A 17070-nucleotide genomic window follows, 5' to 3' on the forward strand; every position below is an offset into this window, starting at 1 on the left:
ACAGAAGAATGGATACAGAAAATGTGGTTCATTTACACAATGGAATACGCCTCAGCTTTTAAGAACAAGGACATCTGAGTTTTGAAGCAAAGGATGAAACTAAAGATATCATCCTGAGTGAGATAACTCAGGCCCAAAAGGACATGCATAGTGTGTACTCACTGTGTACAGAATATCCAGGAGACAGTCTACAGAGCCCAAAGGGTTAACAAGCTGAAGGGCCCAAGTGAAGATTCCTCAATCCCACTTGGGAGGAAGATGAAAGCAATTGCAAGATGGGGGAAGGAGGGACATAGGTGGAACAGAAGACAGGGCTGGAAGAGGGTAACATGATTACATATTGGGTGGTGGGGGAAAGACTGAAGCTCAGAGGGTCAGCAGAAAGAATGGAAACTGGTAACCTTATGAGGTAGAAGGCAGGGGGACCCTAGAATTTACCAGATTCCTGTGAGATAAGAGATTCTCAGGACTCAAAGAGAGGGACCTTATTAGATGAAATGCCCTACAGTGCAGGGAGGGAACTTGTAGGACCCACCTCCAGCAGAAAGACAGGGTGTCAAGTGAGGGATCCCACACTCAAAATTCTGACCCATAATTGTTCCTGTCTGAAAGAACTACAGGGACAAAAAATGGAGACAAGCCTTAGGAAAAGGAGGTCCAGCGACAGACCCAAAGTGGAATCCTGTTTAATGGGAGTCCCCAAGGCTAGACACTATTACTGGGGCTAGGGTGTGCTCACAAAAATAGGCCTGTCGTGACTGCTGTCCAAAAGACCCAATAAGCATTTGAAAGAGTCAGATGCAGATATTTATACCCAACCAATGGACAGAAGCTAGTGACCTCTGTGTTTGAATTAGGGAGAAGCTAGAAGAAGCTGAGGAGGAGACCCTGTAGGAGGACCAGCAGTCTCAATCAACGTGGACCCTCAAGATCTCTCAGACACTGGACCACCAAAAGGGCAGCATACACTAGCTAATATGAGGTCCCCAACACATACACAGCAGAGGACTCTGGCTCTGGGCTCAGTTAGAGAAGATGCACCTAATCCTCAAGAGACTGGAAGCCCCAGGCAGTGGGAAGGTCTGGTTGGGTGGAGGTTTGGGGGCTAGGGGACATCCTGGTGGAGATGGGGAAGGAGATATGGGATGTGGGACATTCAGAGGGTGGACTGGGAGGGGGATAAAATCTGGAATTAAACAATAATATAAAATTTTTAAAAATTAAAGTAAAATATAAAAATAACATTACTATGCTTGTAGATCTAAATGTTTTTATTTGATTTCTTCATATAACATTTCAGGAGCAAAATCAAGAGGAAGACCAACTTTGCCAAATTTAACAGACTTTCGCGCATCAGGCAGGCTCCAGAACCAGTGTCAGGGAGCTGTGAGTGTGAGCAGATGTACAATAGGAAAAACATCAGGCAGGCTCCAGACCAGTGTCAGGGAGCTATGAGTGTGAGCAGTACAGGTGTACAATAGGAAAAGGAAGTGACACAGAGGGGTCTTGATTGGCCCCAGTTCTATCTTTACAATATTTGGTGCACAGTCTTATCAGTTATCATTATTGGCTACAATATATACCTTGAATTAGGCTTCTAGTTTCTTACCATAATAAGTTAATGTCCAATTTAATTATATAGGCACAACAGAGTTAGCCTCAGGCAAAACTTTGCTTAATTTAATATAAAAAATCAGAAGCACCCATCTGGTCAGGGCCCTTTTACAGAGAGTGCATTTAGTTTTCATTTCTAATCATCCTTAGGAATAAAACCAGATATTACGATTATGTTTTAGAAAGGTTTAAAGACTGGTGAGTAGAAGATCTGGGCAGCCAGGGAGCAGAGAGATCTCTGCGGAGTGCGCACAGAAAGCGCGCCCCCACCCTGCCTGATCCAGGGACCAGGAACACAGCATTGGAACCTTTTTTCCACCAGGTGACTTTGGGGCTCAGAACAGGGCTCGACCAATCTGACACCTGGACCAGTGGAGATTCAGGGGCACAGACCAGATACAAGGGAAAGGCAAGAACATATCACTGACAACGAGATGGCAAGAGGAAAGCGAAAGAGTATATCCCAAGGAAACCAAGACAACCTGGCAACACCAGAACCCAGCTCTCCCATAACAGCAAACATTGGAATGCCAAACGCTCCAGAAAAAGAAGACTCAGACCTAAAATCATACCTCAAGATGCTGACAGAGATACTTAAACAAGAACGGAAGGAAAAGCAAAAAGAATCAAAAGCCCTTAAAGAGGAAACAAGAAAAACACTCAAAGAACTAGAGGAAAACAGAATCAAAGAGATGAAGGAATGGAAGAGGGAATTTAAAATGGAAATTGACACAATAAAGAAAACACTAAAAGAGATAACCCTAGAGGTAGAACACATAAAAAAGAAATCAGGAGTCACAGAAGCAAGCATTTCCAATAGACTACAAGAGATGGAAGAGAGAATCTCGGGGGCAGAAGACAACATTGTAAACATAGACAAAACAGCCAGAGAAGATGCAAAAATCAAAAAGCTCTTAACCCAAAATGTTCAGGCGATCCAGGACACAATGAGAAGACCGAACCTAAGGATAATAGGAATAGAAGAGGGAGAAGAGTATCAACTAAGAGGCACAGTAAATATCTTCAACAAAATCGGAGAAGAAAACTTACCTACCCTTAAGAATGAGATGACCACGAGCATAAAAGAAGCCTTCAGAACTCCAAATAGGTTGAACCAGAAAAGAAATACCCCTCCCCCGACACATAATAGTCAAAACACCAAGTGCCCAAAGCAAAGAAAGAATACTAAAAGCAGTAAGGGAAAAAGGTCAGGTAACATATAAAGGCAGACCAATCAGAATCACACCCGATTTCTCAACAGAGATTATGAAAGCTAGAAGAGCCTGGACAGACATCATGCAGACCCTAAGAGAGCACAAGTGCCAGCCCAAGCTGCTATACCCAGCAAAACTATCAATCACCATAGAGGGAGAGATGAAGATATTTCAAGACAAATCTAAATTTACACAATATCTGACCACAAACCCAGCACTACAATGAATTATAGGTGGAAAACCCAATACAATGAGGGGAACTATATCCTAGTAAAAAGAAGAAAACTCCTAAGCAAGAAAACCAAAAGAAGAAAAAGACACAGACACAACTCAACCTACAAAAGCAATAATAGAAGGAAACAGAAACAACTATTCCTTGATATCTATTAACATAAATGCACTCAACTCCCCAATAAAGAGACATAGGCTATCAGACTGGACACATAAACAAAATCCAGCATTTTGCTGCATACAGGAAACTCATCTCAGAGACAAAGACAGACACTATCTCAGAGTAAAAGGGTGGGAAAAAAACTTCCAAGCAAACAGCCCCAAGAAGCAAGCTAGAATGGTTATTCTAATATCGAATAAAGTAAATTTCCAACCAAAAGTTATCAAAAAAGATAAGGAAGGACACTTTTTACTCATTACTGGAGAAATCTGTCAGGAGGAACTCTCAATCCTTAACATATATGCTCCAAATACAAAAGCACCCACATTCATAAAAGAAACCTGACTAAAGCTCAAAAATACATTTCACCCCACACAATAATAGTCTGAGACTTTAATACCTCACTCTCTCCAATGGACAGATCATGGAAACAGAAACTGAACAAGGACACTGTAAAACTAGCAGAGACTTTGAAACAACTAGAATTAATAGATATCTACAGAACATATCATCCTAAAGTAAAAGAATACACCTTCTTCTCAACACCCCATAATACCTTCTCGAAAATTGACCACATAATTGGACACAGAACGAGCCTCAATCGATATAAGAAGATTGAAATACTCCCATGCATCCTCTCAGATCACCATGGTCTAAGGCTGGTCTTTAACAACAACAAAGACAAAAAAAAGCCCACATACACATGGAAACTAGACAATGCTCTGTTAAGCAATAGCAGGGTCAAAGAAGAAATAAAGAAAGAAATTAAGGATTTTCTAGAATTCAATGAAAACGAAAAAACAACATAGCCAAACCTATGGGATGCAATGAAAGCAGTACTGAGAGGAAAACTCATAGCCCTAAGTGCTTCCAAAAAGAAACTGGAGAGAGCATACATCAGCAACTTGACAGCACAGCTAAAAGCCCTAGAACAAAAGGAAGCAGATACACCCAAGAAGAGTAGACGGCAAGAAATAATCAAAATTAGGGCAGAAATGGACCAAATAGAAACAAAAAGAACCACTGAAAAAATTAACAAAACCAAGAGCTGGTTGTTTGAGAAAATCAACAAGATTGATAAACCCCTAGCCAGACTAACTAGAGGGCAAAGAGAGAGTATACAAATTAACAAAATCAGAAAGGAAAGTGGAAACATAAGAACTGAAACTGAGGAAATTCAAGAAATCATCAGATCCTACTACAAAAACCTATATTCCACAAAGTTGGAAAATCTGGAGGAAATGGATGAATTCCTAGACAGATACAAGATCCTAAAGTTAAACCAGGACCAAGTAAACCATCTAAATAACCCCATAACACCTAAAGAAATAGAAGAAGTCATCAAAAGCCTCCCAACCGAACAAAAACCCAGGTCCAGACGGGTTCAGTGCAGAATTTTATCAGACATTTATTACGGACATAACACCAATACTCTCCAAAATATTCCACAATATAGAATCAGATGGAATACTACCTAACTCATTTTTTGAGGCTACAATAACCCTCATTCCTAAAACACATAAAGAACCTACAAGGAAAGAGAACTTCAGACCAATCTCACTTATGAACATTGATGCAAAAATACTCAACAAAATCCTTGCAAACCGAATCCAGGAACACATCAAAACAATCATTCATCATGACCAAGTAGGCTTCATTTCTGGGATGCAGGGATGGTTTAATATAAGGAAATCCATCAATGTAATCCACCATATAAACAAACTCAAAGAACAAAATCACATGGTCATCTCACTAGATGCTGAGAAAGCATTTGACAAAATTCAACACCCCTTCATGTCAAAAGTCCTGGAAAGAACAGGAATCCAAGGTCCATACCTAAACATAATAAAAGCAATATACAGCAAACCAACAGCCAACATCAAACTTAATGGTGGGAAACTTGAAGCAATCCCACTAAAATCAGGGACTTGACAAGGCTGCCCACTCTCCCCCTATCTATTCAACATAGTACTGGAAGTCCTGGCTGGAGCAATTAGACAGCAAATGGAGATGAAGAAGATACAAATCAGAAAGGTAGAGGTAAAAACATCACTCTTTGCAGATGACATGATAGTGTACTTAAGTGACCCCAAGAATTCCACCAGAGAACTCCTACAGCTGATAAACAAGTTCAGCAAAGTGGCTGGATATAAAATTAACTCAAACAAATCAGTAGCCTTTCTATACTCAAAGTAAAAACATGTGGAGAAAGAAATTAGGGAAAAGATACCCTTCACAATAGTCACAAAAACTATGAAATACCTTGGTGTGACTCTAACTAAGCAAGTGAAGGACCTGTATGACAAGAACTTCAAACCTCTAAAGAAGGAAATTGAGGAGGATCTCAGAAAATGGATAGAGCTCCCATGCTCATGGATTGGAAGGATCAACATTTTAAAAATGGCCATCCTACCAGAAGCAATCTACAGATTCAATGCAATCCCCATCAAAATTCCAACCCAGTTCTTCATTGAGTTTAAAATATCAATGTGCAATTTCATATGGAATAACAAAAAACCTAGAATAGCGAAATCCATCCTCAACAACAAGAAAATATCTGCCAGAATCACTATCCCTGACCTAAAGCTATATTACAAGGCAATTGTGCTGAAAACTGCATGGTACTGGTACCGAAATAGGCAAGTGGATCAATGGAATAGACTAGAAGATCCAGAAATGAGCCCTCACGTATATGGTCACCTGATTTTTGTCAAAGGAGCCGTAAACATTCAATGGAAACAAGACAGCCTATTCAACAAATGGTGCTGGTCCAAATGGCACTAAGCATGCAAAAGAATGAAAATAGACCCGTTCTTATCTCCTTGTACAAAGCTCAAGTGTAAGTGGATCAAAGATCTCCACATTAAACCAGATACATTGAAACTATTAGATGAGAACGTAGGGAAAACCTTAGAACACATAGGCACAGGAGAAAATTTTCTGAACAAAACACCAATGGCTCAAGCTCTAAGGTCAAAGATTAACAAATGGGACTTAATGAGATTGCAAAGTTTCTGTAAGGCTAAGGACATTGTCATGAAAACAAAACAGCAGCCAACAGAATGGGAAAAGATCTTTACCAACTCCACATCAGATAAAGGCCTAATAACCAAGGTATACAAAGAACTCAAAAAGCTAAACACCAGAGAATCAAACAACCCTATTAAAAAATGGGGTACAGAGCTAAACAAAATGTTCTCAATTGAGGAATAACGAATGGCTGAGAAACCTCTGAGGAAGTGCTGGACATCCTTAGCCATCAGGGAAATGCAAATCAAAACAACCCTGAGATTCCACCTCACACCAGTCAGATTGGCCAAGATTTAAAACTCAGATGACAGCAGATGCTGGCAAGGTTGTGGAGAAAGAGGAACACTTCTCCACTGTTGGTGGGGTTGTAAACTGATACAACTACTCTGAAAATCAGTCTGGCGATACCTCAGAAAATTGGACATAGTGCTACCTGAAGACACAGCTATTCCACTTCTGGGCATATACCTCAGAGACACTTTAATATACAACAAAGATACATGCACCACAATGTTCATAGCAGCTCTATTTATAATAGCCAGAAGCTGGAAAGAACCCAGATGTCCTTCAGAAGATGAATGGATACAAAAATTGTGGTACATTTACACAATGGAATACTACTCAGCCACCAGAAACAATGACTTAACCAAATTCTTAAGAAAATGGCTGCATCTAGTGAATATCATCCTGAGTGAGATAACCCAGTCACAAAAGAACAGACATAATGTGCAGTCACTGATAGTGGGATGCTAACCCCAGAGGCTCGGACTGCTCCAGAAACAACTCACAGACTGTGTGAAGTTCAAAAAAGAAAAGAAAAGAAAACAAAGAAAAAAAAAGTCATGCTCAATCCTTACACACCAAGAACACATTGACAAATTCCGGGTTACACAATTGTATTTGTATACATTTATGCAAAAATGTTTAAAATTTTTTTATCTTTGTTTTTTAAAATAAAGTCTAAAAAATAAATAAGATTATGTTTTAGTGTATCTGTTGACGAAAACAACATTTTCATTTTATTATTAGTGATAATTAACAATGTTGATTGCTAAACCATTATTTCTGGGAGTCCTTGTCTAACTAGAACCACAAAGAAAAAATAAAGTGTTTCAAGTGTTTAACTTTTAACTTTTTGGCTTAGTTACCAAATATAAAGGTATGATAAGTAGTTTGAGTCAAAAAGTAGCTTGTGAGCATCTTTTCATGTAAGGATCTCATGAGCTCATCATAGCTGAGAATTTGCTATAAGAAAGATGCTTTAGACATTGGTAGGAGCTTTTTTTATATATTCAACACATAGGCTGAGCTGGACGTGAGAAAGAACTAGCACACTATACCTCTTATTTAGATTGGGGTATTTGCGAAAGGAGTTAATGTTTACAAAATTTTACTGCTACAGTTGTATTTGCATTTAGCCCTTCATGTATACACATCCTGCGTTGATCACTGTCTGTCTGTCACCTTTTAGTCATGGGTCTTTTTGAGCTTCAATCTTCTCATTTTGAAAATGGAAATAATTTGTATTTCTCCTGTAAGCCTACATTCCAATGTCTTCCCCAAGACAGTATCTATGGGCAGATAATGTATTTTTATCTGATATGTTCTGCTAAGTTGAACAAGACACATGAGCTCCAAGCACACTAAGGAGATAATATACCAGACAAGAATGTGTCCGTATATATGATCAAATTCCAGTCGCTGTCACAAATCCTTCCTTGGAGGGACCCTGGTTTGTTTTGTTTGGGCCAGGTCCAGAAGTTTTGGTCAAACTTCTGCTCTGGCTGGAAAGAGATGACTGTTCAATGGACTGAACTCTGTGATGGAGGCAGCTTTTCTGGACCTTTAGCAGCAGAACTTCTTTGCATTAATGTTTTACTAGGTGTACTTTCTTGTATGACAGGGAAGCACTATATCCTATGAGTGGAAATGTAGCTAACTACCCTAGACACAGCTCTAGACTTGGGAACCATTTCCCTGGCTGCCAACACATAACTGCAAACAGGAGCTTGGGTGTTCCCTACTTTGTTAGCATTTCTAGGTTATCACACCTGACCAGGTTCAAGCTGCAGTTAGCCTGGGATTTCCCAGGATCATCTTTTGCCAAAGGGGTGGAAGCCACATACTCTATTACTGAGGCACTGCAGAAGTATGCAGTTAAAAGATATTCTTGAGGAATGGATCCAGACAGTTGCCTCAGTAACTAAATGTTTCTACTAACAATGCAGATTTTTCTCAGGCCTTTATAGCCTCCTCAGAAAACTGCTGTTTCCAGTTTGAGTCCCACCTTCTTAACTCAGTGACAGTATTGTCAGGGTCTGATGACATCATGTAGTCACATTTTCCTGTGTTCTTATGCTGTCTTGGCTAGTTGAAGGTAATGGCCAAATCCAGAGTTCCCTGGGAACAGAGCCAAGAGACATTTAGCTACTTAGCCAGACTTATTGTCCCTGGGAGCAGATCTGGAAAATGCTGTGAAGGATCTGTGGCCAAAACCACATAATCAGATTGTGTTGTGAAAAACGCCTTTCACAAGACATTAGGAAAAACATAACATGTAGGTAACCTTTTAACAGGGTAGTCATGAGTGGTTAGGAAAACAAAAGGATAGATTAGAAAATTGTTCAAAGTTACTTTTAAAATTAATCAAATCAGGCAATTGCTTTTCACACAGTAGAGCTTTCAATAAATCTCTTTAGGATGCAAATCTGAGACTACTCTATGCTCTAACAGGTACTGTCATGCTTACCCTGTGGGTACAGAATTATTACAAGACAAGTGTACTGAGCTCAGTTTTTAGGGCAAATGTGGATACGATGTGAGTGCAACTAAAAACTCACCCTATTGCAAATGAGATTATACTTTAAAACGCCACCGAAAACTGGGAACAACAAAGCAAAGAGTGTGTGTCTGCTCCATCGCAAGCTCTGCATTTCTGTGCTGAGAACACTGAGTGTAATGTCAAGGCTGTGGTGTGAACTGTTACCTGTTAATTTGCGTACCACTGATATACATATATTTCACGTCTGTCAGATAATCTGGACAGCCTCATAGGAGGGAAATACTACAATTGAGAGCATCCTGCATTTTTCAGAGAGTATCTTACTGAAGTATTTCAATATGTAATGCGGTAGATTATATTTCAATTTTCTACCTATTTAGAGTTTTAAGTGATAACAAAGATAAATTTGCTGCAAACCATCCATTCTAATGCACTTTCTCCCAATGACTTTACAAAGCCCATCTAGACACAAATAAACTAAATTCAGTACTAATTTCATTGCTTGAACCCCACTCAAGGATGAACGAAAGAGGTGACATTTCCTTGGATGTCCTGCAGTATGTGTCTTAGACCTCAATGGCCACGTAGGTGAGATTTCACCTTTTGTCACATTCTAGGCATACCATGACTTGTCTATCACCACTTAAAGCTTAATTTCCTCCTATTTATCAAACTGGTAGTAGTCAAGTCTTATATTTTTAAAACAGACTTTTGATTACTTTTAATGGATTTTATCATGTTACAATGTTAATAATTGCTGTTAGGATGAATGACAGAACAAATATAATGTATTGGGGTTTAGACTTCTACTTCTTATAATTAATATGCAAATAGAAAGCTGTTAAAATTGCACTTGGGGTAATTATAAATTATTCACTCAGATATGGTAGCATAAAAGAATTTTAGTCACCTCCCCATTAAACTTAAGTTGCTGCAGGGCCACATCCCTGACCTAATGAAGGTAGAAGAAAACTTCTGAGATACACTCCTTCACAGCAGTGCAGAAGGGCTCAGAGGTACTCCTGTGCAGTGCTGCACAAGGACTTCTTGGTAATTTAAGACTCACTTTGCTATTCAAATTGAAAATTGGTGCCCCCAGGGCTCAGGAAAATGTGACAGTCTCACTAAGTGTTAGGGAAGAACTGTGGTTTCCTGTGTTCCTGCCACTCCAGTAGAGCCTGTAACCCAAGGACTATATACCACTACCAAATGCAATGCATTTGAAATTGAACCTATGAAATAAATAGATTTTAGGTCAAGGTAGAAAGAAATGGAACAGAAAACACTAGTCTTTGCTTTTGTATATAGAAAGCAAATTCATTGATAATTTCACCCAGACCAGAGTTCCTAAATCAAACTTTTGTACGAACAATTTTTGGTACAAACTTTTGTGCAAATTTATAATAAAGTAAAAATTCAGAAACCCACAATTAATCATTATGACATAAAACTGATGCCTTTCAAAAATGTGAAAACACTTTAATTTATAGTTTCTACACATCTTATGTAAGAAATAATTTCATTTAGCTATGAGTACAATACATTTGATTAACAAAATTCCAATTTATAAAATTGAAGTAAATAAATGCAGAAATATAATCATTGTCAAATTATAAAATAAAGGTAGCATTGTTGAGATATCATATTTGTTTTCTTAGATACATTTTGTTATGTTTAGTAATGCTTATAATTTTTAAAACAGTGGGGTATTGAGATTTGAACACAATGACCAAAAGCCACTGGAACTTCACATTCATAAATACAGCCACCATGAATCCATAAGTGAATGCTGATATTGTAAAAAATATATATATATAAAATGATTGTAATATAACCATCTAACCTTAACACAGAGTTTTGAGACCACTATTGAATCTGCTAATTCACTTTGAAATAGAAGCAGTCACTGTTCTGTAATACATGACATGTCTTTGTATATTAATGATTTGAAATTTCATTAGTGTAAAAATATACCAAAGTAAATATAAAAGGAGATACTTATTTACAAAACAATATTGTATACATATATAAATGCAACTGTTTCAGAGTCTTTTTTACAATATTGATAGAACCAGTCATTTCCAATATTTTACCACAAAACTGCCATGTGACAAAGGCAGACCATGACTTTGAAATTTAGATCAAATTGAATACTGTTTGGCTGCCCTTTTAAGACAAAGCAGTCACTCCCACTGTGTTGGAGAATTGAAAGTTGACCTCTAGGGGGGAAAAAAAAAGATTCTTCTTTCCTTAAAGAAAACACATTACACACTTAGTGCTGTGTGGAGATGCAACTGGAAGGGAGAGAATCTTACTTTTTAGAGAGTGTTCTATTCGAGGAGCTCAGTAGGAGCCATTCAGCATTGCATTAGCACCGTTTCCATAGACTGTCCAATTATAGTAGAAATGGAAATGTATGTATGAGGCCCATTCCTACTTTTCGGAATTTTATCTCACCAAGTATACAATACAAATATAAGTGTACATGATGTTTTTAAATGATAGAAATCCTACACTTTACAAAGGCTATATATAGGTTTTTCTGTAAATAGTAAGTGAGACTGTTAGGAAATAAGACTTTACCTTTTAATCATACCCCTTAATTCAGCAGACCACAAGGGAGTGTGCTCTCCTTCCCTTGCTTAGATTGTAGTTGTGATATACAAATATGAACATAAATGTAATTTGATCTCCTCCTAGTTCAAAAACTCTGGAAATCATAAACCATCCTATACTATGGTTTATTTTGATGGTTAGATGGCAACCATTACATCTATTCTCTCCTTTAGTTCATACACTGTAGCTGTGCTTACATTACTCTAGCATACTCAAGGCCTACAGCCTGTGGTACATACATTCACAGTTTTGAAATTGAGGGGAAGACCTTCCGTGATTTGAGAAGTTTTATTCTAATGCAAAGCTCATGAGCACCCACACCGGTCTACTACCATGGCTGGAATTTTCCCATATATTATTTGTTCTTTGCCATTAAAATATAGCATATTAATGGGAGACATTTTTGTTGGAGTGCAGCAAGGGCCTGCGGAGCCTCTGGGGTTTGCTTGGTGCACAAGGTGAGTATGTGGATATTTCTGTAAAAACACAAATTCACACTCTCCAGAGCAGTAATTAGCCTTATATCTTTTGGGTGCGATAATCCAGTCCCATCCAAAGGCTTCAAAATCAACTGTGAGGGGGTAGCGGCAGCACCGTGACTCCGTGGAGTGCTCATCACAGTCAAGCCCAAAGTCTCTCCGGGATCTCTTGGGTGTGTCTGTTACTTTGACTTCTAAAAAGGGATTCTGTATGAAAAGAAAGGCACAATTGTGTTAATGGAGCCTGAAATCCTACCTACTTTAAAAGCAAAGAAAAAAAAAATAGCCATCACTTTTTTTTATAAGAACTACAGTATTAGGGAATTTTTATATACGCCAGGCTTCATTTTTTCCCACTTGTGACCCCAAAGAATCTGACAGCATCAGGCATTTTCCTGTGGTCAGTCCCTTTGTACCTTTAAGAGTTTTGTTTCTTTTCATACTATTACCAGACATAATAGCACATAATAGCTGAGCAGATGCTTGGGAAATATGTGTAAGTTGAAAGATAAGGAAGGTGGGCAGGCCGGTGAGAGGACTGAGCCCCCTCTGTGCATCACTGCTGGCTGCATGTCAGCTGCAGGTGACTCATGACTCTAAGAGGGATGGGAGCTCATCTGGTCTCTCTTCCCTAGAAATGTGAAAATTAAGTCAGAGCACAATAGCTTCTTCTGAACATTATGTGGATTACAGTGGCAAGAAGGAGGTTAACATGAGAACAGTGGCCGTATGTGCTGAAAGAGAATCCTTAAAGAAGCCAAGAGGAGGTTTGTAAGAAGTGATGAACTGGGTGTGAACAGGGTCTGCCTCTCATATGCAAAGTCCTGGTTCAATCCTCAGGACCACGGCAGAAGGAGTAGAAGAAAGAGGAAGAGAGAATTTGCTTGCACTATGACAGCTTCAGTCTCCCAGTGCATTTAGGACCATTTCCTTCTAGAAAGAAGACTAATGAATATCATATTAACCACCTTGTAAATAATTAAAATCCATTAGCAATCTCAGTAATTAAAATACTATTTATGAGAAAGAACATTCTTAAATAGTTGATAGCAATTTTATCTTTTATCCTGAGACTATATTGTCAAAGAGAACACCATTTGTAGAGTGCAGTGTTTAAGTAAAATATATAAATAAAATAGAACATTTAGAAAATTGTAGTACTTCAAACAATAGGTTCCACTCACAACAGACCTTATTTCCAGACTACATATTCCTAAATCCAATCAAAAAATTAAAAGGGTAAACATGCTTATTATTTCCAAGTACAATATTTTGGTGTAAATTATGACAATGGATAAAAATAACAATATGTTCACGTTAAGTTTTTGAAAGCAGAAGTAAGTCAAAGTAACACTAAACAGTAACTCAGGTTTATAGAGGGGTTAAATAATTTTATTAATTTTTTATAATAGATGAGGTCTTGTCATATCACTGACTCACTATTTAATTAATTGGCAATGCCTAAGAAATTCCTCTGCAAGTGTGCTAAAGAAGTCCAGAGATAAGCTAGGAGGCAGAGGTTAGCTTACTTAGAAATTACAGTTTTATTGGCAATATTTCACAATGTAATCTACATACATATCATGGCTTCAACATTCTGTAAGTACTGAACATATTTATTAGAAGTGTTGAGTAGAATATATTTAATCAAGTATGTCTATACATATAAGGATATTTTGATACTTTTTATTTGTGTGAAGCCAACATTTTTCAATGCAAAGCATAGGAAAGAAATAAAATGGGAGGGAAAGGTTTTAATTTGTTGGGTAGAAACTAGAATCTTCAATTACATAGAAACTGTGTAGTTATGCATAATTATGTATCTTACAATGAAAAGGACATTACACATAATTCCCGGTAAGAATCTCCTTATGGAACTAAGAACATGATGTAATTGTTTTTCTGTCTTCATGCTAAGTAAGAGCATCAAGGGGGTGCCTCATGGGACATGAGATTGGCACCTACTGGTTTGGGTACAGACCTTCCTTTGGAGTAAGATACTTTGTCTGGCTTATGAGCATAGAAAATAGTATTTTATTTTTCACTATGACCATTCATATCAGGAATAAAAATGTAACATGTTGTTAGAATGTTACTTTCAGTTACCACTTACCAGCCCATCTTCTCCCGGTCCTGGGAAGGTTACAGCAAGATCATGCCCATTCTCATCCAAAGCTTTGATTTCAATGCCTAAGTTGGATTCAGGCTGTTTGAGCCAGTTTTGCAACACTGTCTTCACATCAATGCTCTGCCAAATACCAGTGCCTGGGCTCATGTCAAGTTTCAGAGATCGGATTCCGGTATACCTTGTACCGTCTTTCATGGGTTTGATGAGTCTCAGGATTTGCACAAACACTGTTGTAGGAGTCTTGACGGGTCTTAGATATATCCACAGTTGGGCTTTCACTACTTTGTTGTACTGTATTTTAGAGCTAAATTTAAAAAAGCAACATTTGGGCTTTCCATCTGCTTGCATGAGAAAGTCAGCTGCAAAGGAATAAGAAGAGAATGGTTGACATTAGGCCCCATCAAAACACAGAGGAAATCACTCCTTAATATCAGCTGTTGGGGTAGTGTGTGTGTAGGGGGTCTTTTAAAATAAAATATTATGTGGAACTTCATTCATGGTTCAGAAGAAATATCAGAGAAAATAGTTGCTCCATCTTTTTAGAATTTTTTAGACCTCTGGTTTTCACCTGTTTATGGAGATTCTAGTCTCCTTCCAGAGAAATATGGGCTAAGGGATATTTTTTCAAAAGAATGAGCTGCACATGAAGTTTGCAAGTGATGATGATTAGAGACTGAGAGACACTGAGCCGGAACATCCACTTAGAATTCTTTGGGAATCTGAGCAGTTACACTCACTGAGCAGCTGTACCAGTCAGTCTGGGGGAAGAAACCCTTCCCCCAGGCCTCAATTACCTGGGGATGAGACACAGGGAGTGATTTAACCAACCTCAGAAATGGCAAACAATATAATACATCTGTGATACTTGGGCTCTGGAAGAACCATTCAAAGGAACAACATGAAGCCTCTAATTAGCCAAAAAAAAAAAAAAAAAAAAAAAAAAAAAATCAGATATCATGTTCAAGTGGTCAGAAAACAGTGGCCTTGAAGCCAGCCTCTCACTGCAAGTTCAGCACTAACAATTGCTTTTCTTTGGAGTTTTCCAAACCCCATGTGAATAAAAGGAGACTTTCTCCTGAACTGTTTGGTCCAAGAGTCATAAACGAAAATTGTTTGCTGTATTGTAAGCCGATTAATTAGTAAAGGGCTGATTTGAAACCGTGTCATGTCTGGTTTTAAGTATTTAAAACCTGGCATTAAAGCAAGATCTCAGACACATGGCACAGAAAGCTTTTGTGTCCTGCCTGCTCTCTAAGGCTACCTGTCAGAGAACTCGGATAAGAACTGCCCGGAATGTATGATGTCTCAAAAGCAACACTGCAGTTATAGCGTTTCCCCCCATAAAAAATTCAATCTTTGAGAAGGTTATAGATCACTGTTTCTGCCTGGAAGTGCACAGGCAGGACGCTCTCAGTGATGAACCAGCGCAAGCCGCATTCACGCCATGACGTCCCAATTAAAACGCTTATTTCCCAAACATTTTCTGATACTATTTCCTGAGTATTATTTGCTATGCTTGCTTTACCAGGGCTCGCGCTAATGCACTTAATATTTATTTTCCTCAACTTTCCCAGTGCAACAGCTTTCACAATTAGTATTTTAATTTGTAAGGAGCATAAAAGCTCTGTGGCTGACAGTTTTGAATAACGGAAAGCACTCTAACTGTGGAACCGTGTTCAAACAAACAGCCAGCAGATTTCTTTCTTTAGTGCTAGGAAACTAGTGCACATTTTAGACAAATGTAACTGTAAATTTCACATGTTTTAACATTGCTTATAGAATCTCACAGTCCTTGCCTTGTAGTGTTAGGCTCTGAACACACAAGTGTTCTACATTTTCCACATAAAATTAAATACTATTAATGTTGAGCCAGCATATTAACTTTGAGCCATTTGGCACTACAAGGAAACAAGCAAGACAGATTTCATTGTCCGTATGTTTCTCAGGAAATCTTGAAGAAAAAAAAATCTCTTTTCTCTCCCACTTATAAGCCAACAGCTTGTTAAAAGCCTGAAAATAGATCTGTTTCTCATAAACAGTCCAGTCAGCAGAACTGTTGATATATTCTAACAGCTACTTACACTCGGTAGGCATGGTAATGATGGTTTCCGTGGTCGCATGATAATCGTCATCCTCCAAAGAGCCGTCACTGCTGTCATCCCTCTGGACATCGTACTGATCGATCAGTTCCCGGAGCGGAGGTGCTCTGGGCAGAAGTTGTCTTATAGCATCTTTGCTGATGTTAGGAGCTGTTTCCAGGCGAAGTTTGCTGAGGATTTGAATTTTTATGGCTTCTATTCTGGAGTACCTCGTGTTTTGTCTCCATGCACATGCATGGCACAGCCCCTCTTTTTCCACATTTTCTTCTCTCTCGCTGCCCTCATTTAGATCCACTGGGCCGGCAGTGATCAGCACAAACAGGTAAATATAAACACACATTTGCAGTTTTTGCATCATTTTTAAATCGGCACAATCCTTCCCCCCCCTGTCCCTATTTCTTCTTTTTGCTTTTGAGTAATGCCAAGTGAAATATTAGTGCATGCCCCGTCCGAGAGAGAACCTGTCACGCCAGGGAGTCCTGTATACTGTATTCCAAGTGGCTTTTTATATTCCAACTTAGAGGAGACAAGTGTCGTCAGGATCTATGATTGGCTCCTGCTCCACAATGAATCTCGCTGTCAGAGGTTAAAACCCTGTCTGTCACAAGTCACCAAGCAGTATTTTGTTACAGTTGAGGGCAAGCTGATTCATTTGACTACTTCTTAAATGAAATAAATCCCCAAATCATGAAAGATATATGTGACATTTGATAAAAT

General features: G+C 38.5%; 1 protein-coding gene across 1 annotated transcript; it reads right to left on the bottom strand.

The window, feature by feature from the left end:
• Window positions 1-10485: 10485 nt before the first annotated feature.
• On the bottom strand, window positions 10486-16815 carry MSTN (myostatin). Its single transcript, XM_080933347.1, has 3 exons — window positions 16336-16815; window positions 14240-14613; window positions 10486-12333 (listed from the first exon to the last, which is right to left on the bottom strand). Exons 1-3 carry the CDS (start codon window positions 16709-16711, stop codon window positions 11953-11955), a joined length of 1131 nt encoding a protein of 376 aa, XP_080789473.1. The 5' UTR covers window positions 16712-16815; the 3' UTR covers window positions 10486-11952.
• Between the last annotated feature and the right edge of the window lie 255 nt (window positions 16816-17070).

The sequence above is a fragment of the Micromys minutus genome (genome assembly GCF_963924665.1).
Source record: "Micromys minutus genome assembly, chromosome: 19".
In the NCBI taxonomy this organism is placed as follows: Eukaryota; Metazoa; Chordata; class Mammalia; order Rodentia; family Muridae; genus Micromys; species Micromys minutus.